Source organism: Aulonocara stuartgranti, assembly GCF_965226115.1.
Source record: "Aulonocara stuartgranti genome assembly, chromosome: 6".
Taxonomy (NCBI): domain Eukaryota; kingdom Metazoa; phylum Chordata; class Actinopteri; order Cichliformes; family Cichlidae; genus Aulonocara; species Aulonocara stuartgranti.
In genome coordinates, this window is record NC_138944.1 from 13,926,564 (window position 1) to 13,942,892 (window position 16,329).

Below are 16,329 nucleotides of genomic sequence, written 5' to 3' on the forward strand. Positions count from 1 at the left end.
TTATCTACTTGTCTTGTTTGCATGTGTTTACATGTGCTTAAGACCGAGAGGAGATCACCTGAAGCCACTTTTTATTATGAATTAATAATAATGTTAACAGGATATAAATGTTTCTATAGGTATTCAAGTATAGTCTCCCTTCCAACCTCTAAACTGCATCAAGCATTGAAACGTGTGTGAGAGAAAACAGTATGACACAAAGAGGGCCCGTTGTTAGAAGGATTTAAATTACTGACAGATAATACAAAAAAAATAATAATAAATGCATAAATAACAGTTATATGATAAAAGAAAAGGGGTTCTAATTTTTCCATTGTGGTGCATGATGCAAACTGCAGTGCTGTGTGCAGTGAGTAGGATGAAATACTGATGACCAGCATACTTAAAATGATTGACAGATAAACGCTGCCGGCCTTATTTTAATGAAAGTTAAAGTTATCTCGGAAAGCTACCAATTATCTTAACCTTGGTTACAGTAATTCCATACATGTAGCCTATGTGTGCTTTAAGACTTACCACTTTAGGCTTAAAGGGGGGCTGTATCTCTCTGTTCTCGAGACGTTCCCAATCGATGCGTCTGAAGAAGGCGTGTTCTCTGATGTCCCTCTCTCCCTCAGCGCCACAGCCCAGACGTTTGGATGGGTGTTTAGTCATCAACTGCTCATGGCCACACACACGCACAAAAAAAATACAGTTAGATTAAGGATAATAATAATAATAATGATAATAAAGATTTATTTTAATATTGTGGAGCACTGAAGATCCTGAAACACTGGTAAACACTCGTTTTATCTCTCTGAACTAAACTTCCAGCTCAGTTCTTTCACTGCTGTGTTTCATGTTTCATAATGTGACTCCACCTCTTTACTAGGTGACCAAATGACAGCTAAACAGATGGGTCTTAAAAAGAGTGATATCATTGGGGTTTTTTCCTCTCTCCCGCTGCATGCTCTGCCTTCAGAGAACCGCTGCCACTTCTAATCGCACATCGAGCGACGACTTTGTTAAAAAGTAAAACAAGATGCAGGGACCCAAAGGAAGCAAAACCACCAAACAACCTGTCCTTGTTTTAAATTAAGCAGAAGGCCACTGGCATTAGTTAAAAATAAATGTTCAAATAATGTGCTGGAAATGACAAGAAACTTAAATGTTTTCAGTTGCCTTTACCTTCTTGCTGACTACAAAATTAGAGCCACCGTACCAGTGGGAAATATGCAGGCCAAATATTTGAAATGCACAGAAGCAAGACTCATAATGGAATATAAATTGTTATGTGTGTATGTGTATCTGGAATATTACTAGAGTATGTTTTACAAACACATTTTGCACCTGCTCTCTCGTTACAGTTTGGTGATTTGCCCTGACTGAAGTGCAACAGAGAGCAAAGTGCTCATTTGGAGATGGATGCAGAACCTGGTGGAGTTCGGTATTAACACTCCAAAGAAAAAACACTATGTATTTGTTATAACTTTTGCTGCCCTGCTGTCCAGGTCTCTCTTGGAAATGAGATTTAGATCTCAAGACTTTTCACCTGGATAAATTAACGACAATGAATGAAAAATCTGAGTTAAATGCTTACATTGATCTCATTGCTTTGGTATTTTTGTGCAGGGTGTGCTTCTGTAAATGGTATATATATATATATATATGGACCTATGGATTCTTCGATACCCAACATCCACAATGACGGCGAAACAACTAGTAGCTCAGTGTTCCAACATTCGAAAGAAGGGACTGCTCTCACAGCTAGAGATTGATGAGGTACAACACAAATGCTACGGCAAGGAGGAGTCAGGAGGGGAGATATCATCACCCCCACCCGAGATTGGGTACATAGCCCCAAGTGCGATAGGAGAAGGATCGTTGAGTGCGAGAGGAACTGACCTGAAAAATAGGATCATGGCCAGGCTTGAAACCTGGATTCCCCGTAGCCGGTTACCAAGATTATGTGAAGTACCCTCAGAAGGTCTGCTAGATGATGTTAATGCAGCACTACGGACGATACCTACAACCACGATTACCGACACTAACAAGCTGATCTACAATACGGCAGCAGTGATCAGTGAGATGCTTGGCTACAAGTTGAACAGCCACAAGGGGCAGTACCCTCCATGGAGAAGGAGGCTAGAGGGCAAGATCAAAGTAGCACGGAGGGAGGTTAGCCAACTAACGGAGATACAGAAAGGTGCGACAAAGAAGGTGCATAAGAAATACAGCAAACTGCCAAGCAAAGACTCACAGCCTTGGCCAACAGCTTGAGGAGGTACACCAGAGAGATAGAAGGCAGGAGAATAAACCAGCTGTTCTCCACAGAACTCTACTGTACTCTCAGTGGCAAGGGAACAATAAGAGAACAGCACCACCAAGGCTGGAGACGGAGCAATACTGGAAGAGCATATAGGAGAAGGACGCAACCCATAACGGCAATGCTCAGTGGCTAGTGGATTTGAGGGCAGACCATAGCGACCTCCCTGAACAGGGTCCAGTAACCATCACAGTGGCAGATATCCAAGAAAGGGTCTCCAGTATGAAGAGTTGGACAGCACCAGGGCCCGACATGGTTCACGCCTACTGGCTGAAGAAGCTGACTGCACTCCACGAGCGTCTGGCAGCACAAATGAACCAGCTGCTAGTTAACGAGAGACACTCGGAATGGCTAACCGAAGGTCGAACGGTCCCCAAGGACCCCAAGAAGGGACCGGTCCCCTCCAACTACCGACCAATAACCTGCCTCAGTACTACATGGAAGCTCCTGTCAGGCATCATATCGGCTAAGATGAACAGGCACATGGGTCAATACATGAGTGGGGCACAGAAAGGGACTGGCAAGAATACCAGCAGCGCAAAACACCAGCTACTGGTAGACAGAACAGTCAGCCGAGACTGCAAGACCAGACTGACCAACCTGTGCACTGCCTGGATTGATTACAAGAAGGCCTATGACTCAATGCCCCACAGCTGGATACTGGAATGCTTAGAATTGTACAAGATCAATGGGACCCTAAGAGCCTTCATCAGGAACTCAATGGGGATGTGGCGTACAACACTAGAGGCCAACTCCAAGCCCATAGCACAAGTCACCATCAAGTGCGGGATCTACCAAGGAGATGCTCTGTCTCCACTGCTGTTCTGCATAGGCCTGAACCCCCTCAGTGAGATCATTAACAATACCGACTACGGAACGGAGCAGTTGTCAGCCACCTCCTGTACATGGATGACATCAAGCTGTATGCCAAGAGTGAACGAGACATCGATTCACTGATCCACACTACCAGGATATACAGCAATGACATTGGAATGTCGTTCGGACTGGAGAAGTGTAGTCGGATGGTAACAAAGAGAGGGAAGGTAGTCAGAACTGAGGGGATTGAACTACCAGAAGGCAACATTGCAGACATAGAGGACAGTTACAAGTACCTTGGGATCCCGCAGGCGAATGGGAACCATGAAGAGGCCGCTAGAAAGGCTGCAACCACCAAGTACCTGCAGAGGGTCAGGCAAGTCCTGAGGAGTCAGTCGGTTTCCTTTCTGCAAGTCCCTTAAGGCTGTGGGCTCGGTCACATCTGAACTAATGGCATGCATTCAGCTGGCAGAGTGCACCAGACAGCTGTTGACAAGGAAGAAAAAGTCCTTTGCAGCCTTTTACAGGACTGTCGGTGACACCAAGAAAGCATCCTGCTGCAATCCTGCTGAAATGTACTTGAAATCGGCTGCTGGCTCACCACAGTATCAAACACTCAAACTTGTTCTGGATCTTGAGCACTCGAATAACTTTGCATAAGTGTGATGTGAAAATTACCATCAGAAAACTGCAAGTCTAGTGTTGACATTTCAGAGGAAGCCTTTGATCATCCTGTCTGCCAACTGTTAACACTCAAACTTCAAAAACTTCACCACATCATGAACTGGCAGCAAACAGTTTAGCTGCACGTTTTCCAAAAGTTTACATAACCTTGACACCACCCTGCTGTTCCTGCTGAGAACATAAAATAGTTAAGATCTGACGGATTGGGCAGCAGGGGCGAGGCAGTTGAGAATCGAGAAGAAAAGTGAGAAAAGGAGAATTTGGAGCGATTCAAAAAGAAAGGGCATGATGGGGCAGGAAACTCTATCATAATCATGATCCTTTAAAAACCAGGAAGTATCCTGCAGGCCTCGTGAACATTTGATCTACTGAGACTACTGTACATCCAGATGAATACCTTCTACATTTAAAATAGCATTCCTGCTACCTTTTTAACCTAAATCTATCTTTTTTTTTTTTACCTAGCTTTTTCTGACTTACATCATTGGATTGGGCTGCTGTCAAGCAATATATATATATATATATATATATATATATATATATATATATATATATATATATATATATATATATATATATATATATATATATATCCAGTGAGAAAAATCGCAGACGCCCTGCCCAACAGGGACAGGGAGTCGGGCTAAGACTAGTACAGGCACATATTTCTGCTTCTTCCACTTCAGAGGACAATACACTGGCTGCCACTAAATTCCAGTAAACCTACCTTACACTTAACCATTAGTACTACTTATCTAATTCAGAGTAAACTTAAACCAAGTCTTTTTCAAAGGCAGAAAGGAAGACAGGAGCCCAAAATACGACTGCAAACAGAGTTAAGTCCCCATAGAATTTGTATTATACTTTTGTGTGCAAACCCACACATACACAAAGCTAAGAAAAATAAAGGAGAAAGGACAGAGGAGGACAAAGAGACACAAGTGGAGTCGAGGGAGAGACAGGGAGACAAAGCGTATTAATGCACAGCTCATTGACTTTGCATAGCCTCTGGACAGAAATAAAACTACTGCCACTTTCACTATTAAATTCACTGTAGGCTCACAAAAACATAAATGTGTGCGGTTCTGTTTCTCAACACCTTCCAAGTATAACAAATAAAATGAGTTTTTAAATATAATTTTACTGACCAATTTTGATTTCATAGATATCTATTAACTGTCATATGCAATGTACATAAAATTCAGGTCATCCTCAAAAAAAACATGTATTTCTTTACATCTAAGGTCCAATTAATGTGCATGTTTTGCCTTCTTGTTTATTCCCTGATTGAATAAACTATAGCTCACTCAGATTTTCACTGTTTTCATTTAATTCAGTGTCCTAGAAACTCTTTTTATGATGTCATTGCTGTCAAACATTCTTGTGCTAAAATAAAATTAGGCACACAATATTAATAACCCACTATTTTTTCTTGCTTGACTTGCACTGACCCTATGTACCACTTACTTCCCCTCTGTGGAATCCAGAAGCTATTTGCCAATAACTGCTGAAACAGACTTGCTAACAGTCCTGGTTAGTGCATTCTGTGAGGTCAGTGACCAACAAGGCCAGTAATGAGCCAACACAACAAATACTAAACTCTGCTCCACATGTTAGACATCTCCATTAAAATACTAACACTGTACATTGTCTCAAGTTACATTTCCTAGTAACATTATTTTGAAATATGTGTACCAGAGATGCAGAGAAATGTGAAACACTCCTAATACAAAAGAAAAACATCCTAACAAATGTACTTGTAGAAAAATTGGTCTGAAATTAGACAGCTCAGTATTTATGGCAGGCTGACAGAAAAAGAGGAAAAGTCTCTCTAGAGTCTTTATTCTGTGCCCCCTTACTGATTTCTTAGTTTGTTGCATATTTGTCACCCTTATATGTACCAGATCATCATTCATATTTTATTTATTAGACAGAGGTAACCTGAGTAAGTACAAAAGACAGTTTTTAAATGATGATTTAATTTAGGGGAGAGAAAAAGAAAATCTATCCAAACCTACATGTCCCGGTATAAAAAGTAATTCCCTGCTAAACCTAATAACTGGTTTTGGAACCCTTGGGAGCTGAAACAGCAAATAAAGGTTTGCAATAACTAGAAATGAGTCTTTCATCTCACTGTGGAGACATTTTTGCAAACTCTTCTATGCAGAATTGTTGTAATTCAACCACACTGGAGGTTTTTCAAGCATGAACACCCTGTTTAAGGAGATGCCAAAGCATCGCAATCTGATTTAAGTCCATGAACTGATGGACAGACATTCTCCTTCAGGATTTTCTGCTAGAGAGCAGAATTCATGGTTCCATCAGTTACAGTAAATCGTCCCAAAGCAGCAAAGCATCCCAAACCATCACACTACCACCACCATGTTTGACTCTTGGTATGACGTTCTTTTTATAAAACACTGTGTTAGTTTCATGTCAGACATAACAGGACTCCAACCTTTCCACAAATCCAGCTCCACAGAATCCTCCCCACACACAAATATCATTCTAATATTAAAATGTGTCTGATGATCTGAAATATGTGAGCGTGACAAATATGCAAAAGTTAAGAAATCAGGGAGGGATTATTACATTTTCTTGGCACTGCACCCTTTAGTGTTAGTGTGTAAGCATGCTTCCTGATGCATGATAACCTTGGCTGTAAATTAGAAACATTCACTGTTTTTCAAAATTGATGAGACCAAAAGGACCCCTGAATAATTTACACCACAGACAAACCAGCTCAAGAGGGAATTCAGTCTGACAGTACACTTTTTCCATACAGTCATACCCAGTGGAACAAGTGCACATGAGCCTGGTGATACAGTCTGACTTGTGATGAGTATATTGAATGATCCACTAGAATTCCTCTTCAGTATTTTAATAATATATAGGCCATAGACGTGGGGACTGAGTGGGAAGAAGAAAGGGACTTTTAGATGAGTTCCCGGACAGTATTTAAAAGAGACCACGTTTCATTCTTCCTGCAAAATTAAGCTTTACTTCTCATGGTCAGTGACGAATAATGCTCTTCAAAACCTGAAGTAGCAGTAAGAGCTTTTAGCCCTCTTCCAGGAGGTTCATTTATGTTAGCCTCAGTGAAGAGAGTGAAGGCTGCAGAGCTTCGTCAGGGAAAGTGTGAAAGCTTCTCAGAAGAAACAGTTCCAAACAGGAGAATAAACGTCTCTCACATTGAATGTTTAGTTGAATGAGTTTTTATGAATGTGTTTAAAAGCAAAAATTAAAAAACAACGACAGTTGTGGTTTTTTTCTTTAGTACCAAACGGACTCATATATCCTCAGCTGTCCTTTCCCTCTTACCCAAACTGGTCATTTTGTTCCTTTACAAGAGAGTTTTTTCCCCACTCTTAGCACGTGTTGTCGCCCAGGGGGTCATCCATATGCTGTGGGTTTCTTTCTACTATTGTAGGGTCTTTTCCTTGCAATATAAAGTGCCTTGTACATTGGCACTATATAAATAAAACTTAACTCAACTGACATATTTCTGACTTTCTGCTAAAACCACAAAAACTGATGAATGGCAAATCATGTTTCATTGTCAAGTTCACCCACCCCTTTGCAGATAGAGACAGCTTCTTTGGACATCGACTTGGGGTAGGACACATTGTGCTCCATAATGGACTGGAACAACTCATCCTCATCTTCACCATCAAATGGAGGCTGTGAGTCAAAAAAGACAACACTAAGTGTGTTAGGACACACAACATATAAATAAATGGTTGCTGCTCTCTAAACATTTGCGGTTTGTACTTTCTTTTATAGACAAGTAAACTCAACAGTTTTCTCTTATGAATAAAAAGAGAGCAGAAAAAAACAGTTCAACTGAACAGAGCTACGTACAAATAAAGACAACAAGAACAATAAAGATATGAAAAAATATTATTAGTGGAGAATAAGTTTCATAGGAAGACCTTGCAGGGAAAAATGGAGTGGATGACCCAGCTCTCTTCCCCTGCTCACTGAGTTGTTATCATCAGTAACCATAATGTGGGTGTTTTGACAGTCCATAAAATGAATTATTCGTCATTTCCACTCCGCTGGCCTCTTCGCCTAGAGGTAGCCTGTCTGCGTCATGCCCCCTTTACCCAATTTCACACAAGGCAGGGACAGAGGAAGGGAACGTCTGAATAAAGTCTTTGTTAATTGTTTAACAGCCACTTGCTCTCTGAGCTAATTAGATTAACGTAAACAATACAATTATGCTTTTGCATTTACTCTGGGCCTTTTTAAAGATGCTTCACTTTGACTCAATAATGTCTTAAAGTGATTTAAAGTCATTTTTGTACTGATTCGTTGATGACTATGACACTATGAATTGTTATATATATTAATAAACAGTGTATTAAGTTAAAACAATTTAACCAATGTGTGGACCATTATCATTTTCAGACTGATGCTATATTAGCATAACAGTAGATAATTAAGCTTCCCAAACACACCAGGGGTCAAAAAAGTTGGGTCAAGTTAGAATATTTTACTGGCCTAGCTTGCACACAAATTATAATTTGAAGGAAAGAGAAAGTCTTAACTAGTAACTCCAGATGCAGTACATGAAAACCTCCTCAGAAAGCTTCATGTCCACTTTCTCTTGACTTGCACTTATTCTAAAAGAAGCACTTCTGTACCAGCCAACATGTTATTGATGTGTTCACCTGAAGAATATTGACTCATGTCTCCTCGCAGCACACCATGCTGCATCCATAAATAAACAAGAACAGTAGTACTGTAAAACAAACAAGCTCACTATAAGAAGACTTGAACCAACCAGTGTTGTTTAAGAGTAGAATTGTGTCAAAATACTTTTTCACTCTAAAAATGTGATGTTTTATGTTATTAGGATTTGAGTTATTGTTCACAAAAGGACGGTAAGCCATAATATTGTGACTGCGTAAAGAGATTTATATACAGTGGGGCAAAAAAGTATTTAGTCAGCCACCGATTGTGCAAGTTCCCCCACTTAAAATGATGACAGAGGTCAGTAATTTGCACCAGAGGTACACTTCAACTGTGAGAGACAGAATGTGAAAAAAAAAAATCCATGAATTCACATGGTAGGATTTGTAAAGAATTTATTCGTAAATTAGGGTGGAAAATAAGTATTTGGTCACCTCAAACAAGGAAAATCTCTGGCTCTCACAGACCTGTAACGTCTTCTGTAAGAAGCTTTTCTGTCCCCCACTCGTTACCTGTATGAATGGCACCTGTTTGAACTCATCATCTGTATAAAAGACACCTGTCCACAGCCTCAAACAGTCAGACTCCAAACTCCGCCATGGCCAAGACCAAAGAGCTTTCGAAGGACACCAGGAAAAGTATTGTAGACCTGCACCAGACTGGGAAGAGTGAATCTACAATAGGCAAGCAGCTTGGTGTGAAGAAATCAACTGTGGGAGCAATCATCAGAAAATGGAAGACATACAAGACCACTGATAATCTCCCTCGATCTGGGGCTCCACGCAAGATCTCATCCCGTGGGGTCAAAATGATCATGAGAACGGTGAGCAAAGATCCCAGAACCACACGGGGGGACCTGGTGAATGACCTGCAGAGAGCTGGGACCAAAGTAACAAAGGTCACCATCAGTAACACACTACAACGGCAGGGAATCGAATCCCGCAGTGCCAGACGTGTTCCGCTGCTGAAGCCAGTGCATGTCCAGGCCCGTCTGAAGTTTGCCAGAGAGCACATGGATGATACAGCAGAGGATTGGGAGAATGTCATGTGGTCAGATGAAACCAAAGTAGAACTTTTTGGTATAAACTCAACTCGTCGTGTTTGGAGGAAGAAGAATACTGAGTTGCATCCCAAGAACACCATACCTACTGTGAAGCATGGGGGTGGAAACATCATGCTATGGGGCTGTTTTTCTGCCAAGGGGACAGGACGACTGATCCGTGTTAAGGACAGAATGAATGGGGCCATGTATCGTGAGATTTTGAGCCAAAACCTCCTTCCGTCAGTGAGAACTTTGAAGATGAAACGAGGCTGGGTCTTCCAACATGACAATGATCCAAAACACACCGCCCGGGCAACAAAGGAGTGGCTCCGTAAGAAGCATTTGAAAGTCCTGGAGTGGCCTAGCCAGTCTCCAGACCTCAACCCCATAGAAAATCTGTGGTGGGAGTTGAAAGTTCGTGTTGCTCGGCGACAGCCCCAAAACATCACTGCTCTCGAGAAGATCTGCATGGAGGAATGGGCCAAAATACCAGCTACTGTGTGTGCAAACCTGGTAAAGACCTATAGTAAATGTTTGACCTCTGTTATTGCCAACAAAGGTTATGTTACAAAGTATTGAGTTGTATTTTTGTTATTGACCAAATACTTATTTTCCACCCTGATTTACGAATAAATTCTTTACAAATCCTACCATGTGGATTCATGGATTTTTTTTCTTCACATTCTGTCTCTCACAGTTGAAGTGTACCTCTGGTGCAAATTACTGACCTCTGTCATCATTTTAGGTGGGGGAACTTGCACAATCGGTGGCTGACTAAATACTTTTTTGCCCCACTGTATGACTCTAAAACTAAACCTAATACATTAAAAGGTGTCTATATTAATATACCACGTGTTTATGATGATCTGGCGTTGAGATCTTTACTAAGCATCACCATCTGAATTCATTTAGGCACCAGCAGAGCCGTGCTGCTTCTAAGATATGTGGGAAAAATGTAGGTGTGAGCAATCTGTGAGAAACCTTGTTTCTGTGTGAAGGTCTTAGCATTTTCTGTAGACAGCAAAGTTCCATTGTGGAGGTGTATGTGGGTTTGTACCACTTACCTGTCCTGCAAGCATTTCATAGAGCAGAACTCCATATGCCCACCAGTCTACAGAGCGACCGTATGGCTGATATGCTATGATCTGTGGAGGAAAAACAATAGCAAAAAGTTTAGCTCAGTTTAATTTAAACAAGAAGTCTCTGTTTAAAAAAATTAAAAAAATAGACCAAAGACAAACACTGACCTGCTGTTTTTCAACTGCACGGATAAGATTTGTAACCCTGAAGTTTACTCTATACTAAACCTCAACCTTGTCACTCAGTCACGGTTTAAAATTTATCAGATAGAATTTCACATTTTTATAACATTTGATTCTTTCTGCTGGAAGAATTTTATAAATACTCTTAACTTTGAATCCACATTTTTGATCACAATCTGTAATAAAAGGCTCTACAGCCTAATATTTTCAGCTATACTTTAAGAAGATGAGGTATTTAAGTTCGTCCATCTTGGTAAAATATTTATTTTTGTAAAAAAAAAATTAAGTTTGAGAGTAAGAAAAATATCATTAAGCATGATAACCTAGATCACAGCATTGCAGCAGCCTATTAAATATTCTCTAAATATATTTTATTGCTATACAAAACGACTCAAATTCTCATCTACATTTTTACATATTTTTCACAAAGGGCACTTTCAGAATATCCTTGATGAGATGCTGGGCAGTAAAGAAAAAGGACAAACTGAATTCCTGTTAAAATTCTACCTACATACATATAAAGTTTGACAGCAGCTTTTAAAATAATTACTAATAAATCAAAAGCTCAAAGACTGGATGTCTACTTGTTTTCCTCTTTGTACCATAATTAGACAGAGACAAGGTAAAGTTTAAAGCAAGAATATGATCACAGCCATAAAAGCTGCATGAACCCTGAGTCGCCTACATTTTAAATCACCTGCAACAATCAAATTATTTTTTGCTACGGCTGAACAAAGACGATAGGAAGCTCATATCTTGTGACAAGAAGGGAGTACAGGGCGCGTGGGACAGAAGCTGATAACGAATTACACAGCAGTATTCGTACGCCAATTTATAAGACACGCTCAGAGCTACAAGAGCAGTTTTAATACAACGATGTAGCAGCGCATGAAGCTGAAAACGGTTTTATACTTTTCCAAACACTTTTGCATATTAAAAACACTCAACATTTATATTTTACTTAAATATTTGTTTTGTGAAGATAGACTACAGCTCAGGCTGTGGCATAAAACACTAAGAGTGTATACGTCTCCAAGGGGAGCTCTTAGGAGGCTTCTTTTGACTGTGACATTTCCTTGAATGACAGAGAGATCCTCTGGGTTACACTGTCATGGTTAAAGGTTAATGCTTTCGCCTGTTCTGGCCACAGTAACGCCACCCAGAAGACACACACACTGTAGTTAAGCTTTACACTCAGTGACACATCAAATTGTTGCAATGGTTTGATGAAACATTAACACGCAGGCATATTGAGATTACACATTCATGTACATACAGATAAACGAGAAACATGAAAAACAGGACGATTTGGTGATCTTTGTAAATAAATAAGCTTCGGTGTGCAACATGAGTGCTGGCGTACTGCTTTGCGTGCTTTCCTGAATAACTTCTGACCTCTGCTTCACACATGCCGCCCTGGGACACTCCTCCAGCTTAATGCCACAACACATAAAAAAAGACTGGACACCATATTGTACCTGAGAAAAGGAAAACTAACACAAAAAAATAGAGAATGTATGTACTGTATGTACAGCAACACACAAATATAGTGGACGCATTTTGTCTAGGTGGGTGGAGGCAGATCAACCTTGCATCGCAACCTTCACTGCATCACTTTAATGACCCTTGCCTTTCCCACAGGAGTCCACATACCTACACAAGCACACGCAGGTGGACAAACACCCCTCCAGCTCTGAACTGCAATGGGATTTTGCTGTCCTGAGGGTTGAATACAATCAACTGGACAAATAGTGTTTCCACATGTTTCCCCTCACACAAAAGTCAAGCATGTGTATAGACTTGCATGCATATGAATGAATGTGAATGTTGCTACAGCTCTGGATTTTATAAAAAGGAAAAACCCCATTAATACAGCACAAAGATAATATCGTGAGCTGTGCTGTCACATTCAGTTTTTCGAGTATTTCCAGTGTTTGTTAAAAGATAAAGTACTGTGTTTACAAAGCAGCCATGTCATTATTTTTTCATAGTCCTTACACATGAACACCTCTTATATTAGTACGTCAATACTTGACTCTGGATATATCCAAAATGGATCTTGAGCGTAGCGCAAACAACATGGAAACCTTGCAAAAGCTTTCACACGGTTGTGTAATTCTATAAACACGTTTTGCAAATCCCCCAGTTTTCACAACTCTGCAGACCGTGAAGATGAGGGTTATTTTACTCATGTTGTGTAGCTGCTGCTGTCTGAAGCTAACATCCTGGGACAGAGGTTGACTGCTATCACATATACTCAAGATAAGCTGCCAGCTGAAGCAAATAGCTTTACTCAGCTCAGGGAGATGATTGCTGTTTTGAATAAACAGATATGAGCTGCACACCTATGAGTAACTAGAGGAACTTCAAGACGTACTGCGTATGTGGAGCAGATGATTGAGGTGTCAGTAGTAAATAAAGTGCCTTTAATTACACTTAATTCTGTCTTTTGTCTTTTGTTTTCTGCTGGCAGGAAAGCCTTTTTTCCCAACAACGATGTTTGGATTGACACCTGGAATGACAGGCGAGTTCAGGTATCTAACTTTTTTTTAATCACAAACTGCTTAATTTTGATTAGGCACCAAAACTATTTGATTAGAAGAAGATGAATATGGGTAAATATAAACACTTAACAACATATGATTAAGGAGAAAATGGAGCTCACCTACTGGGGTACTGTGTGGTACTGTAGTAACTCTTAATCAGTGGGCTGGACAACGTGCAAATAAGGTCCTTTCCTATTATTTCCAGGAGCTGTATGGAGTCACTTGTCCTTTCTTGTGTCCAAAGTGTGAAGCAGATTAAATGAACTGTCATTGATCGAGTAAGTGAATATGTGGGATTCGCAATTATGTATCCTTTCGTTTTTTAAATCTATCCATAACTTATTTGATTAAAATTCTCTCAGGAACACTTTAGTGAACATAGGATTTTTATGCAGTAATGTATATTTAATGGCATTGCAGTGTTCTGGAAAGTCAGCAGGACTCCCTCACAGCATACATCAGAGATCAATGCCATTGATTAGGTCAGAAATAACATGAAATGATGGACCAGTGGTGAATATGGGTTGAGAAACAACTCTATCCAGACTGAAGTACAACACGGTCAGCGGTGCTGTCCTGACTCAGTTTCTACAAAAGGTGAGAGGAGGAGAGACAACGACTTAAGGTAGCCAGGAAGGATGAAGTTTATGTTGTTATATATTTACTGTTGCAGCTCTACTTTCTTTACTTTCATTAACATCTTGTTTTTCTTTTGTCAACGTTGCACTTTCAGCTGTTTAACAGATTCTCGCTATACCTAAGAAGGTCATCACCAACCATGGTGATAGTTATGACTAGCTAATGTAACACAGTTGTTTTTATATAAGGGCTCAATGCCGCCTACATACTACTTGGCCTCTTGTTTTCTCTCCTCTTCCATTTCAAGTGTTCGATGAATCTGAGAAAATATGCATACTGTTGACCTTTCTGAGCCATTTCTCACTCTTTCTTTGTCACTGCTAAGGTGCTAATTCCCAAAGTAGGTGGGTTGACTAATTTCACCATATTACCATTTCACCATCTTGTTCTATGTCGTCTACACTTGCTGATAACCACTCAAATATGGCAAAAAAACAAAAATACTGCACTGTGTTTTTAAATGAACGGATGCCTCCAATCAAATAGTTTCGAAATGTTTGCTCGCTCCCAAAAATCAATGTCAAACTGAATAATGTTTAAATGATGAATATGTGCATGTTTAAGGAGGCATGAAGCACGGTGCTATGAGAAGGTGAAAAGTGATAAGCTTTAATCCTTGGCTTTCTTTTGTGCTATGGTGAGAGGGCAGGAAGGTGCAGTAGGGAAAAGACCATTTCCCTGATCATGCTTCAGTGTTTTAATGAGCTCAAGGGTCAAAGACTCCACAGTAAGAGGAAACCTCTTGGTAAAATCCCTGAGCCTGTCTGTTCAAATCCTTCTCCCTGCAGGAAACATCCCGACCTTCGTTCTAACCCAACAACTGCCAACAAATTCACTCTGTTTCATTTAAGGTTTGCACTTCCACTGCTGAAGTCATTCAATATGCATGAAAAAGGAATCATTCCTTATCCTTGTAAACAGAAGCTCTATGAACATTTACCAAAAAAAACCCCCAAAACTCATTTTTGTTTTCTCATCAAATCTTAATTATAAAATTCTACCCATTTACTAAAAGGGAGCAGTTTTAGCTAAAATAGTAAATTAGGTTAATGCCAGCCAACAAATCACCGAAGGACCTATTGTGACGAGGCACATTTGTTCCACTGTGTCACTGAGATTTGACCTCCCAGACTCCCTTGTTGTGTGCAATAAGCGGTTTAAGCGTGGAAAGAATGAAGACACATCAGGTCAATGTAGCAAGGAGATCTGCAGCCTCATGTCGGCTTGTATCATTGGAATGAAAACAGAGAGGAAGAGAGACAGAAAGAGGGAGCAAGAAAAAGGGGAGGGATCGATTAAAAAAAGAGCTCCAGATGGCATACGTACAATTAGATACAGGATGTTTTGTGCTCATTAGTTATGAAATCAAATACGTAGATACCCATAATCTAAAAAGGGGAAAATTGTTGCTGTGTCTCATGTGATTAAAATACTATAAAACATGATTTATTTTATTAGCAATCATTACGATGTTGAAGTTGGAGAAAGAGATGGTAAAAGGCGCAAGATGGCAGAGGAGTCAGGGAGAAAGTTGAGATTCGGCGAGATTAAGACAAGCAGAAAGAGAAAACAAGGAAAATAAAAACTCAGTAACAGACTGTACAGATCAGTTTCAGGCCATCTGCAGAGAGCTGCACTAATGTGGTGCTGCTGTGACTTTCTGCCCTTGCCACCCATCGCCCGTCTGCAACAACACCGGCGGACAAACACAGTTTCAGGCACCGTGACCTTGGTAACCACCGTGACTCCAAACCACCGCGGTAAGTTTAGATCTTCAGATTTCCACCAAATCTGTATGCTCGTCTACCTTAGTGTTTGGAAAAAAAAACCTGATACCTGCATTAAGTTTTCACTCATTCTGCCAGGCAGCCAGTGATGGAGAGTCTGTGCTCTCTTCCTGCTTTATATTTTGCTTGTTGTACCAAGCCCTGCAGCTGGGAGAGCTGATTCACTGATCATGAGTGAAAGAGGGCAGGAGAAAAAATATTTTGTTCTTTCTTTTAGACGCTTAAACACGTTAAGTGTTTAGATTTTATAATTTGTCAGCATGTGTGTATTCATTTATGCACCTCTGCTCGTGACCTGAAGAGCCTGTGTTTCTGAGTATATTTTGCATGTGTATGTGCGCTTGTGCACGGGCATTGCTGCAGACATCGCTCTCCCATTAGTCCTAATGCTACATGACAGTTCTGGATCAGACTGCTAGCTATTCAAGGCTACTCTGCTCACCACAGACACACAAGTTTGCACACAAGTTGGTACTTGTGTGCAAATGCACACAAGTACCAACCTATGCCCCTATAACCCTTGCTCTTCATGCACAGACGTGCAGTACAATGC

The 16,329-nt window shown here is 40.4% G+C and overlaps 1 protein-coding gene across 3 annotated transcripts in view; it reads right to left on the reverse strand.

Moving 5' to 3' along the window:
- Window positions 1-16,329, reverse strand: part of prkcaa (protein kinase C, alpha, a) — a 144,001-nt gene that overhangs the window by 13,465 nt on the left and 114,207 nt on the right. For all 3 annotated transcript variants that reach the window (XM_082536417.1, XM_082536416.1, XM_082536418.1), the window contains 3 exons: window positions 10,607-10,687; window positions 7,379-7,486; window positions 517-657 (listed from right to left, as the gene is read on the reverse strand). In XM_082536417.1, coding sequence (XP_082392543.1) covers window positions 517-657; window positions 7,379-7,486; window positions 10,607-10,687 — 330 coding nt within the window. The remainder of the gene's footprint in view (window positions 1-516; window positions 658-7,378; window positions 7,487-10,606; window positions 10,688-16,329) is intronic.